Source organism: Trichechus manatus, unplaced genomic scaffold (genome assembly GCF_000243295.1).
Source record: "Trichechus manatus latirostris isolate Lorelei unplaced genomic scaffold, TriManLat1.0 scaffold00040, whole genome shotgun sequence".
Taxonomy (NCBI): domain Eukaryota; kingdom Metazoa; phylum Chordata; class Mammalia; order Sirenia; family Trichechidae; genus Trichechus; species Trichechus manatus.
The window spans coordinates 11,523,402-11,540,505 of NW_004443976.1; the positions used below are offsets into that span (position 1 = coordinate 11,523,402).

A 17,104-nucleotide genomic window follows, 5' to 3' on the forward strand; every position below is an offset into this window, starting at 1 on the left:
TTAGTAAGTAAGCACAATTAAGCCCGTGCTTACCTTGCTTACTGCATAATCCACCTCTGTCAGGGATTGCAATTTGAAAAGAGGATTTGATTCTGTAGAAAGGTGCTGTGGGGCTGGGAGACAGACGCCAGCCATACCTAGAAGCAGAATCTTTGATGTGGTGAAAAAGTGTGAAATTGTTCACTCCAGATGATCTGATAGCTTACCTTGCCTATTGGATAATCTGCCCCCGGCTGGACCCTAACTTTTCCATATGAGGGTCCTGCTCCTTCAGTCTTGGACTCTGACTTCCATGGGCCATGGATCATGGCCCCAGCCAAGCTTTGCCCTTATCCTCCTTCCTCTCTCATGCCTATGACCAAGAGGTGAGGGCACACCACCTGTTTCCAGAGCTTCAGAGATTCTGGTCTTTTCCAGAAGCTTGAAGGCCTGAGGTTTCCCTGCCTGACCCCCTCAGAGCAGACCCCTGAGCAGAGAAGATCCTGGGGGTTGTTGGCCCCAGCTCACTCCTCCTCCCCCCACCCCCAGTCATCTTGAGGGGTCATCCTATCTGAAACCTTCCCAGGCAATGCCAGGTTTGAACATTCCAGGGACAGGGATGATCAGAGCATCCCTCCAGGCCAAAAAGACCACACACCATGAAATGGAGGAACGCACACCTTTATTTCAGCCCCCACCTTCCCAGGACCCAAACACCTCAGCACATGGCCGGGTGCACACAGTGCGTGGTCCAGAAGATCCCGGGAAACACAGCCCAGCAATGCAGTGTTACAAATCCAGGCCAAGGAACAGCTCACCCCACCTCCCCACAAGGAAGGTGCCTGGGGTCCACTGCAGACGGGGGTGGGGGCAGGGCCCAGAGCCTGAAGAGCAGCACAGACAAAGGCCCCAGGTGAGCCCCAGGACAGGAGGTGGAGCCCTGCTTTGGGACTGCTGCAGCAGCTGTGGAAGGTCCCTGCTTTGGCTGTCGCTGGTCCCAGCTGAAGCGCTGTCCCAAAGGCAAGGACAGCCCCAAATATGGGCTCCTGGGGTAGGCTAGCTGGCAGAGGTAGTGTAAACATCTAAGGGTGGGGCTGCCTAAAGACCAAGCCAGGTGTTCTCATGGGCTAGGAGTTACCCGGGTACCAGAAACAACAGGGTCAGTGGGTGGGGAGTAACAGGCTCTAAGTTTGGATAGTTGGCTGGAGCCAGGAAGAAAGGTTCCACAGAAATGGGGGAAACTGCAGAGGAAGGCAGGGAGAAACTGCAGGGAAGAGAGAACAAGGCTAAGGGGTAGAGAGTGGGGAGACTGAGGAACAGAGAAAGGGGAGACTGAGGCAGAGAGGGTGAGGCTGGGGGACAGAGAAAGGACAGACTGAGGCAGAGAGGGTGAGGCTGAGGGACAGAGAGAAGTGAGACAGAGAAAGAAGGGGATACTGGGGCAGAGAGGGGGAAGGACCGAGGGGCAGAGCAGACTGGAGGCTCAGTCTCCCCTCTTCTTTAGTTCTCCACGTGTCTGTGAGCCCTGGGGGTGGGACGTCCAAGCTCTCCTAGCTGGGGAGGAGGACTGGACTCTTCTTCACAGGCTCCTCCCCCAGTCATACCAGCCTGACAACTCGGCTGAGTTGAGGGTTGGAAGGGACGGGCTCAGTCCTGCCTGCCCCATCCTCACCCCAGGCAGATCTGACGCCACTGCCCGGGCTGGTCCTTCTCTTCCTCTCCGGGGTGCCCTGCCCGAGCCTGCCACGCTAATCTCCCTGCATCTAACCCAGATCCCATACTTCTTGAGCCTCCCTGAGTTACACGCCATGGATTTGCCCTGGCCCCTGCACGGGCAAGCAGGGAGGGAGGATTGAGAAGGATGCGTGGGGCAGGGTGGGAAGAGGCGGGAAGAGAGAAACATCTCACTCCAACAGCTAAGCCCAATGCCAGCAATGCGAATCTGCCTTCAATCCCTAGGACCGAAGTACAGAGCAAATATTAAATTTAAGAACTTGAATAATGTTCTTATTTTTTTTAAGTGTCAGTTTTATCGTTAATTCATCATCTCTGAACTCAATTAAAAATATTTTTTAAATTGCACTAAATTACTCACTATAGCAGCACCACCTTATGTAACCAGAACCTGCAAGCACTGGGTTTTAGATTTCTTATACATTCTTTCTCTAGCTTTAGGAAGAAGGGAAAGGTCACTAAACTTGCTGATTTTACTGATCAGTTTAAAAAAAAAAAAAAAGACAACGTAACCTCCAGGGGGCGCTTATGAGCCTAACATACTACAGGAGTCCTGCGCTCAAATGCCCACCAGCGCCTGACAGTTTCGCAAGGAGTGTTCCAAAAATCTGAGTGTCTTGGAGCAACAGGAAGGGTTGGGGACTGAGAACTGAGGGGTGAAAGTCCTGGATGAAGGGGACTGTCGCTCTTCAGCTCCAGCAGGGCAATGCTGAGGGGCTGTGTAAGCCCCGTGTGGCGAGCTCTTTCGATTTCAAGAGAAGAGGGAAATCTAGTATACATTTTTAAAATGTGGTATCTCTTGATTTTTTAATGTTAGCGCAGAACAAAAACAAACAAACAAAAAAAACCCACTCCATAGGCTAAAGAAAACAAGTCTGATAACCAGACTATAGCTTGGTTTTTATGAAACCTTAGAGATTCTGAGATTACAGAGATCTTAGGATCATTTAGTTTCATGCTTTGAAAACTTTAATGTGCATATCAATCCTTTGCGGGAACATGTTAAAGTGCAGATACGGATTCTGGGAACACGGCATGAGATACTACATTCTGGATAAGCTCCCAGGTGATGTCAATGCTGCTCGTCCAAGGCTTTAGTTCATCCTTCCACCTAGGACTTCCCTCTGTCCTATCCCTTGTGAATGATGTCTCCTTGCTTGCATGCCTCCAAGTACTGGACACTCACCACATGTGGTGACAGCCTGGGTGGCTGCAGCTGCTGCTAACTTCTTCCAGGGACCACAAAAATGGCAAAGGGCACCAAAAGTCAAAAATGTTTCGAGGCCCAGACTCTGGAATATCAGAGTTCCACAAAGGAAACTTCAGCTGGGGATTTACCAGGACAGAGGGCTGACACTTGTTGCAAAGATCTAAGCAGAGAGGATTTCCCGTCCAGCCACCTGCTCAGCAGCACCCAGTTAAACAGAGAATACTATTCCTTCGGAGCTCTCGTTAGTAAAGGTTTGGTGCAGTTGGTTTAACTTCTTTACCCAAAGCCTTGAAGCAAGCTTTTCTCTGCACTTGGGAAAGTAACCTGGTTACACCCACATGAGGAGGAGCCAGTTTCTGGTTAGCAAGAGATGGAGTTGAGAAGGAGGCTTGAGGTTAAAGAGAAGTCCACTCTTCAGGCCACTGGACAACCCCTACTAGGGTGGAACACAAAGTGTCCACTTACTCTGGGGTTGGAGCATCCAATCCTGGACCCTCCTTTCTGGGGCCTTGAGGGGCCCTGGAAGGTGGAGAACCCCCCACTGTAACATCCCCTGATGAGCTAAGGGTCCTTGGGGGCTGGGAGCCAAATACCACAGTGCCCCATATCCTGAGGCCAGCTGTTCTGACTCCCGGCTGTTAAAGCTGGAAGGGGCTGTGGAAACCACTTAGGCCATCCCTCATTTCACCATTGAAGGGAACCCAAGCCCAGAGAGTGCATGAGACTTTCCCAAGGTCACACAGCACAGCTGGTTTGCAACCAACTCTTGTAAAGCCCCAGAATCCTTAGAGGCAGAGCTGGACAGAAGCCACCAGCATTAGCCAGACGTTTGGTCATGCATAGCAGCAACTTTCAGGAAAAGGACTTTCCGGAACAATCCTGAGGGAAAAAGTAATGTCTCAGAGGGAAATTGGGGAGAGGGGTCATGGGGCTCACCAAGGCAGAGGAGGGTCATGGATCAGAGTTTCTAGGAGGGTGTGGGCAAGACTTCTGCTCTAATAGAAGAGAAGTTTATCAGGCTTGTCTGGTGGATGTTGCCCCCTACAATGCACAGCTCCTGAGGCCTGTTAATACGGGTTGGAGGGATCAAGGAAAGTCATGACTGCAAGGTCATGAATCCAAGCCTGGATTCCTGGACCCACTCCAGACCTACTGAACCAGAATTCCTGTGGTTGGTGCTCTGGAAACCTGCATTTTTAATGAGGGCTCCCCTTCTCAGGGGAGATCTGATTAACTGAGCCCAGGCCATCTCGCTTGGGTCCGAAGGAGTCCTGCAGGCAACACTAGGCCCTCAGGCTGGGGAAGAGGCGCCTGTCCCCCAGGAAGTATCCTCCACAGGCATGTGGGCCGTGGAGTCTGCGGGGAGACAGAGCTGGGCATGGGATCTGGCCCACCTGGCCCACAGCCGCCTCACTTTCCCGGGAACGGGCGCGGGCGCGCCTTCTCTAGCTTCTGGCGCCGCTCAGGGGGGATCTCCTGCAGGCTGATGCCGTGGTTACTGGCCCTGTGGGGAGAGGGCGGCGGTCTCAGGGAAGGGGAATGAGAGGAGGCAGGGCCCCAGTCAGCGCTGTTTCGCTCCGGGTCGGATACAGGGCAGGAGGCAGGGAGAAAGAGGGAAGGGGACGACCTGGCCGCTGCCCGTCCCTCGCCCCGCCGCAGACGCCCGGCCCTCACCCCGGCTGCAGATCGGGCGGTTTAGGGATAGGCTTGTTGAAGCCGCGTCTGCCCACCAGCCAGTAAGTGTCCTCGACGCCCTTGCCCTGAGAGACACAGGGGAGGGGCGGACTTAAGCGGACTGGGGTTAAGGGGAGTTGATCTCAAGGACTAAGTGGAACGAGTAGACCAGGGATCCGGGATAGGACCTCCGTCTTCGATCCCCTGTTCAGGAGGGGGCGGGGTGGGGCGGGGCAGCAGGACGAGGCGGGGCTGGGCCTCACCTTCAGCTCGGTGCGACCTCGCACCTCCACCTGGAAGCCCTCGTCCAGAGCGCAGAGAATCCGCACGGTGCTCATGTTCACGTGGATACGGTAAGCTGGGACGACGGGGGCCGCCGTGAGCTAGGGACGTACCTCCTGCGTCCCCCCTCCCAGGCCGTGTCTCCCTTGGGCCCCAAGGCGTCTCCCTGCCCTTCGCAGCCCCTGTCGCCCCTGTGTCACACTCACGCAGCCCGGTGGACTCCATGCGCGAGGCGGTGTTGACTGTGTCCCCAAACAGGCAGTACCGTGGCATGGTGAGGCCCACCACGCCCGCCACACAGGGGCCTGCGGAGATGCGCGGGGTTGGCCGGCGGGGCCTGGGCTAAATCTGGCTGTGCCCGGCGGCTGGGCAGGCCTTGGGCGGACCTAAGCACCCCCTAATCTCCACCAGCTCCTCAAATAAACACACAATGCTAAGCATAACCTCTCTATTAAAACCAGGTGCTTGGTAGCAAAGGCATCTTCAAGACAAGCCAACTATACAGCGAACGTGCAGCTGACCCTAAAGAAGGCGGGCAGGAGTCCGGTAGGGCTGGGAGTTACCAGAGTGCAGGCCGATGCGGATGCGCACAGGCACCTCGGACATGTGGCGCATGCGGAAGGAGCCCACGGCACTGAGAATGTCCAGCGCCATGTTAGCGATCTCCGCTGCGTGCCGCTGCCCATTCCGCTGAGGCAGCCCCGAGGCCACCATATAGGCGTCCCCAATTGTCTCCACCTGGGGGAAGGGGTTGTGCGCATTCAGTACTGGGCACCCCACCACCACCACCCTCCCCCTGCCCCCCACATTGCGATTCTCCCTTGCCAAAACCAAAAACCAAACCTGTTGCCGTTGAGTCCATTCCGACTCATAGCGACCCTACAGGACAGAGTAGAACTGCCCCATAGGGTTTCCAAGGAGCGTCTGGTGGATTTGAACTGCCGACCTTTTGGTTAGCAGCCAAACGCTTAACTACTTCATCACCAGGATCCCAGGCAGCCAGACTAGGAGTTGGGGAACTGAGCTGGGGACTGGAGGAGGAGCTAAGGGACAGGAGGGCTGGGGAACAGGGTTGGGCTGGTAGCATGGTGTAGGTGGGCTGAGGGCTGAGCAGGAAGAGCTGGGCTGGAGGCAGGTGAAACTAAACTGGAGCTCAGGACCTTTGCCCCCTACACACTCTACCTTGTAGACATCGTGGGCTCCAATAATGGCATCAAAGAGAGTGTAAAGGTCATTGAGCAGGTCCACCACCTCAATGGGCTCACTCATGGCTGAGATAGTGGTGAAGCCCACGATATCGCTGAAGTACAGCGTCACCTCCTCAAAGTACTCAGGTTCCACAGGTATTCCCATCTTCAAGGCTTCGGCCACTGACCTGGGGGTGGCATGCAGTAAGAACACCTGGAGACCACCCTAGTCTGTCTGGACACGGGCTGCCCTCCCCATGGGCACCCACGGAGGCAGCATCTGTGTGAGCAGCCGGTCTGTCTTCTGCTTTTCCAGTTCCAGCTCTTCCGTGCGCTCGTGGATCAGGTCCTCCAGGTTGCTTGAGTACTGCTCCAGCATCCGCAGCATCGAGTCGATGATGTTCATCTTTCGGCCTTTGTTGATGCCCTTAAACTAGTAGTGGGAGGAAGCTGGTGGGACTCCTGAGGATCTGGGCTGCCAGTGCCTGTCCCATGAGGCTGGATGATGCCTTCTCCCCACCTCCCCGCCCCACTCATCTACTACTTATCAAGCACCTGGGGTGCCAGGCACTGTGTTCCCAGACATTATTAGGAGGTATGTAGGAAATGAGGGTTCAGAGAAGTCAGGACACTGGAACCAGCCCAGGCTTTGGTCTCCCAGGCCAAGTGTCTTTCTGCCAAGCACATATTAATTCTCAATAAATGTTAACTCAATTGAATTAAATTTTTTCCCACCCAGAGCTCTGTCTCCCACTCTGAAGGCCTCTACAGCCCCCACCAAAGCCCAGTCCTCAGGCTACGCCTTAGGAGGTCATCTGGAAAGTCAGAGGTCCTGCCAGCCTGCCTGCCTGCAGCCTCCTCAGGTTACTGACAGGAGTCTGGAGTCCCAGCAGCCAGCCCAGCCCTCGCCAGCCCCAGCCCCTGACCAGGTCGAAGGTGCGGTCCATGGAGGGCCGAAGGTCTGGCTGCTCTGCCCAGCACTGCTCCATCAGCCGGATGCACTCCAAGGGCGCCTGGTCCATGGACACCAAAGGCCGACACAGTGGAGGGGGGCTCTGCACCCTCTGCACCACCTCTGGGGGCACGAGGGGACCATAAGGGGTGGGCGCCCCAGAACAGAAGCCACTTCTGACCCTGGTCTGATTGTTGAAGCCCAAGTTGGGGAGACTAGCAGGGGTTTCCTTTAAATTAGAACTCAATAGGAGGGGGAGTGCTGGGAGTAACAAGGGGACCCTGAGCCCTGGGGGGTGCCCTGGAGGGTAGGAGGGTTCAGCCAGAGGTGACACAGGCAGAGACTAGCATTATTGCACAGCTACTGTGTACCAGGCACCTTACACATATTTTCTTCTCTAACCCTCAGAAATACGAGTAGGTGTTGTCTTTGTTATCCCTCTCCCCTTCACCCTGGGGCCCCTGAGAACCAGAGAAGGGCCTGCTCTGTCAGTTGGGGGTCCAGAATCAGGACAGGGAAGGGCCCCCCACCACATCCTGAAGCTTCACTCTCCACTACTCTGACCCTTCAGACCCCAGCTTTAGGGGAGCCCCCACATCATTAAGTCTTATCCCTGGGCTTTAGGGGAAAAAGCGAGGCTCGGTCTGGCCTGGCTCTACCCCAACCGCAGACTGCCTCTCTGATGCCAACTCCCTCAGAGGGCTGAGGGGCGGCCGTACCTTCGGGAGTCAACTCCAGCATGGCGTAGGGGGCGCTGCGACACACGACTTCTTGCATGATGATGCCCAGGCTGAAGACATCGCCGGCCAGCGTCCCCCGACGCTGCAGGGCCTGGTCTCGAAGCAGCTCCGGGGCTGTCCATAGCTGGTCTGGGGATGGGGAAGGGGGCATGGGCACGCGGAAGACCATGGGGGCGCTGGGGACAGACCGCACGTCTCAGAAAGCCCTGGCTTGCCCCTAGACCCCACTAACCCCCCCCCCCCCCGCCCCAACTCCTCCGCCTGAGTCTGACCCTGGGGCCCTGCAACTCAGAGAAGGCAAGGCGGTGCCCGGGAAGAAGGCGCCCCCTTGGGCGCAGGCTCTGCCCTCCGACAGGCTCCTTCCCCGGGACGCACCCGGCGTTTCCGGTGCAGACCGCACCCTCCGCATCTCTCAAGAGGTCAAAGCACCTTTTTGGGAGCGGGAGTCGTGCCCAGTGGACGTGGGATGTGACAGTGCGAGGGCGGACGGAGAGAGGAGCCTTTAAAATGCTAGGGACCCCGGGGGCTGCTTGTCCGCGTGAGAGGCCGCCCGGGACCCCTACCCTCCGCGCTCGGGGGCTCTGGTAACACCCTCTGCGCTTCCAGCAGTCGCCCGTGGCCGTGGTCGGTGACCTTGAGCACGAACCTCCCGTCCACCACGCAGTTCCGGGATTTAAGCCGCCCGTGGGCGACGCCTCGATGGTGCAGATATCTCATTCCCTGAAAGGGGCGCGTATGGGCAGCCTCAGCCCGCGCGGATCCCTGCCCCCAGGAGCCCTCCATACCACCCCCCACCCCACAACACACACCTTGATGAGATCCAGCAGGAGGGAGGACTTAAACATCCAGTCCAGCTTTATGTCTCTCTGGGCAAGGAGGTCTTGGAGGGAGCCCCGGGCACAGTGCTCCGAGACCACAGCCAGGATGCCCTCCCCCGGCGCCGCGGCTCCGTCCTCGCCCCGGGCCAGGAAGAGCCCCAGGTAGAGGGCCACGTTTTCGTGCCGCAGTTCCCTGAGCTGAGTTGAGAGAGGAGGAAAGTTAACGAGCATTTTCTGCCCCAGGGGCAACGTGGGGAGGGGACCGTTATTCAAGGTCTGTTGTTGAGTCTCCAACTAGGAAGATGTGATTTAAAGGTGAATGAAATTGTAGGGCCTAGGGGGGACTTTCTTCTGCAGGTGATATTTCTCTCTTTGGAAAAGGCAGTATAGTCAAAGGCCACGTTCAGATACTGAGTATGGTTTCCCTTAAATTTATGAATGAAAAGGCAATCTTGTACTGGTAATCAGAACTCAGGCAGCTTCTGAGAATTGACCGTGAAACTTTGCACTGCCGGGTCTTAAGGGAAAACACCTCATGATGGAGAAGCCCCTGGCACACCACCCTCCCCTTCAGATGTAACGGCCTTTGGGGGAAGAACCAGGGAGAAGCTGGCTCCGCTGTCAAGGAACTCCAGAAACGCCCTCAACCCAGCCTGGGGCTGCTTTGCTTGGTGTTGCATCCATTGGGTCAAGTGTGTTTGAGATCCCTCCCCTCCTCCTCCCTCCCCCCTCCCCCCACACACTTAGCAGTGAAGCCATAAGCCCAGAAGAGCCCTAGACAAGGCCTCACCCACTCCGCTCTCCCACTCTAGGCATGCTGGGAAAACGGGGGTTAGATTGGCGACTGGTGTCCTTTCTAGCTTTTCTTTTGCACGCATCCTCAATAAAGGGGCTTCTTTTCACTTTAAACAGCCGGTATTAAATGGTGCGTTAGTCTGTTAAACCATATAGGTCGTTCACCTAAGTAATTCTGCAGTTGTGTCCAAGAGCTCCTGTGGAGGGGTCAGGAAGGAGGCCAGACCAAAGGTGCATGGCATCGTGGGGAGAGGGCACTCAGGTTGGAAGGGCAGAAAAGGCCAGTTTATGGTCTCTTTCCCAACTTTCCACTCCAGTATGTATCAATCCAACAGGGGCCATTCTGCTCAAGTGGTCTGACAGAACCAGAAACACATTTTTTATTTTCTATCATTCACTCTGCATGGACTCAAACATCCCAATGATCATGAAGACAGCACAGGAGGAGGCAACATTTCATTTTGTTATACATAATGTTGCTGTGAGTTGGAGCCAACTCAACAGCAACTAGCAACATCATTCACTCAGCATTCACTGATCTGTAATAGTGTTCCAGACACTGCTGGATGGTAGCAATGTAGTGGAGGTGGGGGCAGTCCTTACTCAGCTTACAGTCCAGTGAAGGACGCAGATCATAAATCAGCAAGCACACAGATGAACACGCAATTACAAACTGTGATAAGAACACCAAAAGAAAGAGAATAATGGCAAACCTGCTCCAGAGAGGAGGTAGCGCTTAACTGAGACCTCTCTGTCTCTCCCACATTGGGGTCTAGCTCTGTACCCAGCTGCAAAGAGAAGGCATGGAAGGGATGAACTGATGGCCACCCCATACCCATCACTGGCCCAACCCTCACCTTGGAGAAGGTTGTCTTGGTTACTGGACGGATAGCTATGTGCTGATCCCCTGGGAATTTCTTCAGCCAAACCCAGTCTCCCTGGAGCAGAGAGGATGAGGGTGGAAACTCAGTCTCTTAGAACCCCCATGATGTCAGGAGCTCTAGAGACCCACATTTCCATTGGCCCATTACCTCAGAACACATCTCCCACGGGAAAAGGAGAAGCAAGGGGTTTGATACCAGCCCACTTCATAGCCAACTGGTGAGAGATATGCAGAAGGCCTGTATGGCTGTCACCACCCCAGATGGACTCACTGACAGCCCTATTACAGCCAGCCAAGCTGTTATCACAGCCATCACTGATATCATCACAGCCCTCATCGCCATCTATTGCCATGAGAGAACACTGTGCTGGGAGTCAGGAGTCCAGGTGGATCAGGCTGTGCTGTAAACTGACTGTGAAGTATAGGCAGCTCCCCTCTGGGCTCTGGGCCTCATTTTCCTCAGCTGTTGGCAGGGCTGGCTTTATGGATATAGGACCTATGCAGTTGCAGAGGGCTCCACGCTCAGAAGGGCCCCAACCTTGGTTAAATGATCTGCTTCATCATCTTGAATGAAAAAGGGGCCCCTCATTTCATTTTGCACTGGGCCCCACAAACTGTTATGAAGCTGGTCCTGTCTGTTGCTGAGGGATCTGGACTAGAAGGGAATTCTGGAGACTCAGTACTGACCCCTAGGGGGCATTCGGAAATAAAAGAGGGAACGTTTTTAGTTGTCATAAAAATTGGGGGCTGTATTTAGTGGACAGGGCCAGAGATGCTAAACAGTCTGCATTGCACAGGGTAGTCCCATACCTGAACCAAGAACATCCTGCCCAGAATGACAATAGTGTCCTGACTAACAGCTGTGATCATCTCTAGGGGACACGCTAGAGGCCTCTGCGTTCCCAGCATGACCCAAAGCTTTCAAGCTCTGATTCTTCCTTTGACTAGCTGAGTTCTCTCTGAAAACTGCTCTCATTAGCTTCCATCCATCCCACCACATTCAGGTTTGTTGACCCCACAGTTAATGCCCTAACGCCCTTTGAGACTTTTTTCCTTGTCTAAGGCTTGCTGTTCCTGAGTCTGATCTGAATTGGGTAGAAAGGCTGCATGGGCCAAGATGTGGATCTGGCCTAAGTCAGGGACAGCCCCATCTGGAAGCTCCCCATCCTGCACGATCCTCATTCAGGAAGTGTCTTCTATGTGAGCAGGAGATGGCATCTCTGATGCCCCTCTGCCCTAACCTTTCCAGAAAGGCCTTCCCCCGTCAGTAACCTGAAGGCTTGGATCACAGCCCAGGGGTTCCCAACAAGGTAAGGAGTGGCCTTAGTGGCCACACCAGACTGCATGTTAGTCCCAGAATGCCCCCTCCCCCTCCCCCCCAGCTCAGACCTCAAGCATCTGGGCCACTGTGACTGGCTGCTGAGAAGCCCTCACCTGGATAATGACTATGGGAAAATCCCCAGACATTCTTGTTGAGGAATCCATGACCTTCCCCTAGATCTCCTCCAGACTCCCATCCCTCCTTCTGGAGTCTCCCGGATTTGACATGACTCCATGCCTCCCCAGAGACGGTCCTCTCCCCTGGCCCAGGTCCTGAGAGTCCCTCTCCCACTCCTCCTCCAGGAGTAGAGTCTGGCCTGGCCGGGGGTCAGGCTAACCTCATAGAGGCCAATGTTGGAGCTGTCAGGGGGCTGGCTGCGGACACTGCGGATGTCTGACACGCTGCGGGCAGCCAGACTCGATCGACTCCCCTGGACTACCTGGAGGGCAGAGGTGAGGGCAAGGGGTCAGAATATAGCCTGGGGTCAGAGACCAGAGGTTAGAGTGAAGATTAAAGAGGGAAGAGGGAAGGAATATCAACTAGGGAAGGTGATAATGACATTGGTCCCTAAGTGCACAGCACTTTACAGTTTATAAAACAAACTTAGGTCCATTTTCTTGTTGGAGCTTCACAACCCCCCAGAAAGCAGTCAAGACAGGGGCTATTACTGCTCTTGTGCAGATGAGGTTGCTGATCCCCGGAGCTCAGACTGGGGCAGAGCTGGGGCAGAACCCAGGCCTCCCCAGGTGAGGGTTGGGAGGAGGACTGTCCCAGGGAGGGGACCAGGTATACAGGGAGAGGACAGCTGGATCCCAGCTCCCTGCCTCTCCCACCTTCCGAGAGCTGCTTCTCTGTGGGTGGAGGAAGGTGATGTCATCCAGAGTCAAGATGATCTTGTTGGGGCCAGAGACCAGTTGGATGTGAAGTAGCCGGTGCCTGGCAGGGTAAGAAGGTCATCTCAGAAAAGGCAACCAAGGCCCATGAGAATACAGCAGGGAGAGGCGGTGGGTAATGTTGGCTCAGGGGAGGGACATTGGAGGGCAGACATCCCTTGGGACTTTGCCACCCCTCTAGTACCCACCCCATCCTCCCTCTTCTGCTCCTGAGGGCCCTGCTGTCTTTGCTGCCTGGGTGTATTTCTGGCAGGTGGAGAGCCAGGCTCACTTCCCACTCACCTCACCCCTACTCACCTCAGGTAATGGGCCAGGAGGGCCCCGGTCAGCCCCATCCCCACCACCAGGAGGAAGGCAAGGAAGACGAGGCCGGGCTCCACTCCTGGAGGGGCAGTGGGGGAGGGACGCTCAGGACCCTGGCAAGGGGGAGGTACGGGATCCTGTCCAGTCCTGGGAGCACCAGGAAAAGAGGGGGGAGCCAGGACGGGATCTAGGGCAAGGTCATGGATTCCTCAGATGGGAGGGTCTGAGAATCCCGGAAGGGTTCCATGAGAGCTTTGGGAGCTCAGCCAGAGAGAGGTCCTGCACAGGCCGGGTCAGAGGAGGACCTGGAATGGTCTGGAAGAGGACGGGAGTTCACTCTCTTTCACCACTTTGTGGACAGTCCATGGTGATGTCTCAGTGAGGACTAGGGGAGGGAGCGCGCCCTCACCTCCGTTGCAGATGTCGTCGGGATCGAACCAGCACCAGGGGTCGGGCCCAGGCCCCCGTCCCCCGCGAGGGAAGTGCACCGGGTTCCCAGCGGAGCGGAGGGAGCCCCGGGCGGGGTCCAGCGTGTATGTGGCGAACAGCTGGTCCCCCGCCTCGTCTGTGTCCAGCAGTACAAACGGGGACTCCTCGACTCCCCCCAGCGCCCCGCAGAAGCCAGGGACCTGGGCGTCCCGGGCGTAGAGGGCTACAGCTGCTCCGGACACCCGGCCACCACCTCCGGCTGCCCGCGCCCCCGCCACGCCCCGCGCCAACAAGGACACCGCGTCGTAGATGGTGCCGAAGAGCGGGGACACCTGGGGAAGGAGAGTAGGAGGCTTAGGGTCCGGGACCATGGCCCGCAGACAGATGTGACCTCACCGCTCCCGCCTATCCGCTCACCAGCCAGGTCCTCCGAGTGTTGACTGTTTCCATCTCCTACTTAGTGGCTCCCCAGATCCCTCGTCATTGGCTCTCTCTTCCTCTCTCCTCATTGGCTATCCCACCCTTTCTCCCCCGGACTCTCAGGCTCTTCTTACCATTGGTTAACTTTAACTTTCCATCACCTACAGATCATTTTCTTCTCCTTCCTTTTGGTTACCCTGCATATAGTTTTAATCACATTACCTACCTTTGGAAGGAGCCCTGGTGGTGCAGTGGTTAAGAGCTAGGCTGTTAACCAAAAGCTGGGCAGCTCCAACTCATGAGCTGCTCTGCAGGAGAAAGATGTGGCAATCTGCTTCTGTTAAGATTACAGCCTTGGAAATCCCATGGGGCAGTTCTCTATTCTGTCCTATAGGGTTACTATAAGTGGACTCGACAATAATGGATTATCTACCATTCAGGAATCCTAGGTGGTCCAAATGGTTAACATGATTGACTGCTAAACAAAAGGTTGGCAGTTTGAATCTACCCAGAGGTGCCTCAAAAGAAAGGCCTGGTGATCTACTTCTGAAAAATTAGCCATTGAAAACCCTTTGGAGCACAGTTCTACTCTGACACACATGGGGTCAACATGAATCCGAGTCAATAGCAACTGGAACTGGGCCTACCTTTCACCCAAAAGCCCTTTTTTCCCACACTTTGATTGACTTCTATTTTCTATTTTTATTTCTTTTCTTTCCCCAAGGCTACCACCAGATCTCATCACACCTCTCTATTATTCCTAGTTCCCGTTTCTCAAAGGCTAACAAATATTAACTGGCTATGTCCCCGACACCGTGCAAAGCACTAGGGATATATGAGTGTACAAGACAGAGTCCCTGCCTTCAAGGAGCCTTCAGTTTTGTGGGGAGACAGGCAGGAATGTTGAGCTAGTGCAATGAGTGACATGGTAGGGGAAACTGAGTGAGCTGCGAGACACAAAAGGGGTCCCCACTCAGGCTAGGGGAGGAGGAAGAGGGAAGGAGGCTTCCAGAGGAAGTGACCATCAAGCAGAGACCCAAAGGATGCGTTGGAATTAGCCAGGTGGTCAAGGGAGGGCCAGGGCAGGAGAGAGGACCTAGCACACCTAGCAGCTCAGAGGCAAAAGGAAAGGACACATTTAGGGAACCAAAATTCATTCCTTCTGGCTGAAGCACAAGAAGGAGCAAAGGGAAAGGAGGACACGAAGACCTATGTAAAGAGACTGCATCTATCCAGGGTGAGAGAAGCCCCTGGGGAAGCTTCAAGCAGGGACTTGACATGGCCACATTTGTATTTTAGAAGCTCACTCTGGATGTTGAGTGGAAAAGACCTAGAGTAGGTGAGGCTTGAAGCAGAGACCACCTGGGTGACTATTTGTTGCTGGATCTGGGCCAGAGGTGCTGTGGCCTGATCCAGGGCTGTGGCAGTGAGGATGGAGAAAAGTGGATGGGTTCAAATGATCTCGAGGAAGTAAAAGTGACAGACTTGATGTCTGGATGTGAGGGAAGACGGATAGGGAAATCAAGGGTGACTCTCAGGGGTCTAGCTTGGGCAGCTGGGTGGAGGGCTGTGTCACTTACTGAGAACTGGAAAACTTCAATTTTCTGCCCCCTCTTTCTTCGTTGACTGACCCATCCTCCATCCTCTCTTTCCTGACTCTTTTCCCCATTTTACCACTGTTTCTAACTCTTGCTTTCATGACTCTGCCCCTCCTTTCTCCACACTGGCCACCTCAAGCCGTCCTGGAGGAGGAGCAGGGGAATTGGTGTGCTCCTCTTGGGCAGGAGGCTGTTAGGGAATTATATTTCAAGCTCCGTTGACCCATAGCCCTGTCCTATGTAGTCCCCTTTGGGTAGAGCCTTTATGGAGGTTAATTTACTGCCCAATAACATTCAGAGTCCCCTGTATCTTAGTGGTTTCTAGCCCTCATTTTGTCACTGAGTTGGAGCTAGATGGTCTAAACTGGGATTCCAGGGATGCAGAGAATCTTCGGTATCAGCTGGACGCCGAGAATAAGCTATGGATCTAAATTATTGTGGGAGTCCCTAGCTCTAACTAGAGACCCTTCTGTTTCTCACAAAATGTCAAGGCCCTCAAGAAGTTAAGACTACCAGAAGAGGCCCCAGAGGACAAATACCTCTGCACTAGGCATGAAGGCTGGATCTGCATCCTCCCTCCTCCCTGCTCTCTTGGGAGCCAAAAAAACCCAAAACCAAACCAGTTGCCATTGAGTGGACTCAACTCATAGCAATCCCCCGTGTGTCAGAGTAGAACTGTGTTCCATAGGGTTTTCAATGGCTGATTGACAGGCCTTTATTCAAGGTGCCTCTGAGTAGACTTGAACAACCACCTCCAACCTTTCAGTTAGCAGCCTAGCTTGTTAACCATTTGCACCACCCAGAAACTTCCTTTTGAGAACACTAGATGTTTATTATAGACTATATGTTGCTGTGGTACTGAGAATGGGTTTACTTTGAAGTAGATTGCAAAAGACATTGCAACTTAGAATTCATCAGTGTTTGCTCCTTAGAGCTGGGATTGAGAGGTGGCATCGCCTACTCTCCGGAGACACTCCCAATACACTAAGATGCCCCAAGACAGACCAGAGTCTCTACATGACCCAGAATACTCCAGGGCAACTAGAGCTGCGGGTAACTCTCTCCCTGTCGACTCCATCTGCCTCCTTCCCACTGACTCCATCTTCCCTCATTCCATTGGCTCTATTCACTTCTCTTCTCATTGCCTCTATCCTTCTCTAGCGTTGACTCTCTTCTCTTCTCTCCCATTGACTCCATTCCCCTCTTTCCCAATAGGCCCCCATCTCCTCTACTGGCTTTGGCCATCTCCTTCCCTCTTCCCTGGCTCTTCCCTCTTCCCTCCTCCCTGGTGCCTCTACCTGCTGTGGATTGAGGTCAGGGGGCAGCTCCTGTATCTCTTGGGCCCTGCGCAGGCTGTCCAGCACGCTGCTTTCCGGGGGACAGTGGCGCGTGAGGGTGAGCACAGCATCGTGGGCCCTACGAAGCTGGGAGCTGTTGGCGAGTGCAGCCAAGGCCTCCCGGCCTGGCGACAAGGCGTAGTGGAGCGTGTCGAAGGGCAGGAAGACCAGGGAGCCGTCGGCCAGGCCCAGCTCCTCTGCGGCCTCCAGCAGGCGGCGCTGCTCCTCGCCTCCCAGCAGCAGCGAGTGCATCACCATGATCACTGCTGCGGACACAGGCTCTGCTCGCCGCCCCGCGCCGCCACTCACGGGAACCGCGGCCACCCCACCCTCCAGGGGAGCCTACCTCTGATCCTGGGCCCATCGCGGACCCTCCTCAGGGCTTCCCGGGCGCCAGCGAGGTCCGAGGGCTCCATGGAGGTCACCAGGGCGACGGGCAGACCCCGGGCCCGGAGCGCCGCGGCCAGAGCGCGGCCAGCCTCCACCCACAGGTCCTGCGGCGCGGTGACCAGGGCCACGCGCGCCCAGCGGAACGCCCGCAGGAGGGCG

General features: G+C 55.2%; 1 protein-coding gene across 1 annotated transcript in view; it reads right to left on the bottom strand.

Moving 5' to 3' along the window:
* Window positions 1–4,333: 4,333 nt before the first annotated feature.
* The window catches only part of GUCY2D (guanylate cyclase 2D, retinal), a 13,355-nt gene continuing 584 nt past the window's right edge, over window positions 4,334–17,104 (bottom strand). The window contains exons 2-19 of the mRNA XM_023730990.1: window positions 16,902–17,099; window positions 16,517–16,821; window positions 13,181–13,532; window positions 12,766–12,850; window positions 12,409–12,511; window positions 11,913–12,014; window positions 10,229–10,309; window positions 8,568–8,774; window positions 8,322–8,478; window positions 7,738–7,887; window positions 6,993–7,141; window positions 6,336–6,499; window positions 6,062–6,254; window positions 5,443–5,617; window positions 5,086–5,184; window positions 4,861–4,955; window positions 4,598–4,683; window positions 4,334–4,427 (exon numbers count right to left, since the gene is read on the bottom strand). Coding sequence (XP_023586758.1) covers window positions 4,334–4,427; window positions 4,598–4,683; window positions 4,861–4,955; window positions 5,086–5,184; window positions 5,443–5,617; window positions 6,062–6,254; window positions 6,336–6,499; window positions 6,993–7,141; window positions 7,738–7,887; window positions 8,322–8,478; window positions 8,568–8,774; window positions 10,229–10,309; window positions 11,913–12,014; window positions 12,409–12,511; window positions 12,766–12,850; window positions 13,181–13,532; window positions 16,517–16,821; window positions 16,902–17,099 — 2,795 coding nt within the window. The remainder of the gene's footprint in view (window positions 4,428–4,597; window positions 4,684–4,860; window positions 4,956–5,085; window positions 5,185–5,442; window positions 5,618–6,061; window positions 6,255–6,335; window positions 6,500–6,992; window positions 7,142–7,737; window positions 7,888–8,321; window positions 8,479–8,567; window positions 8,775–10,228; window positions 10,310–11,912; window positions 12,015–12,408; window positions 12,512–12,765; window positions 12,851–13,180; window positions 13,533–16,516; window positions 16,822–16,901; window positions 17,100–17,104) is intronic.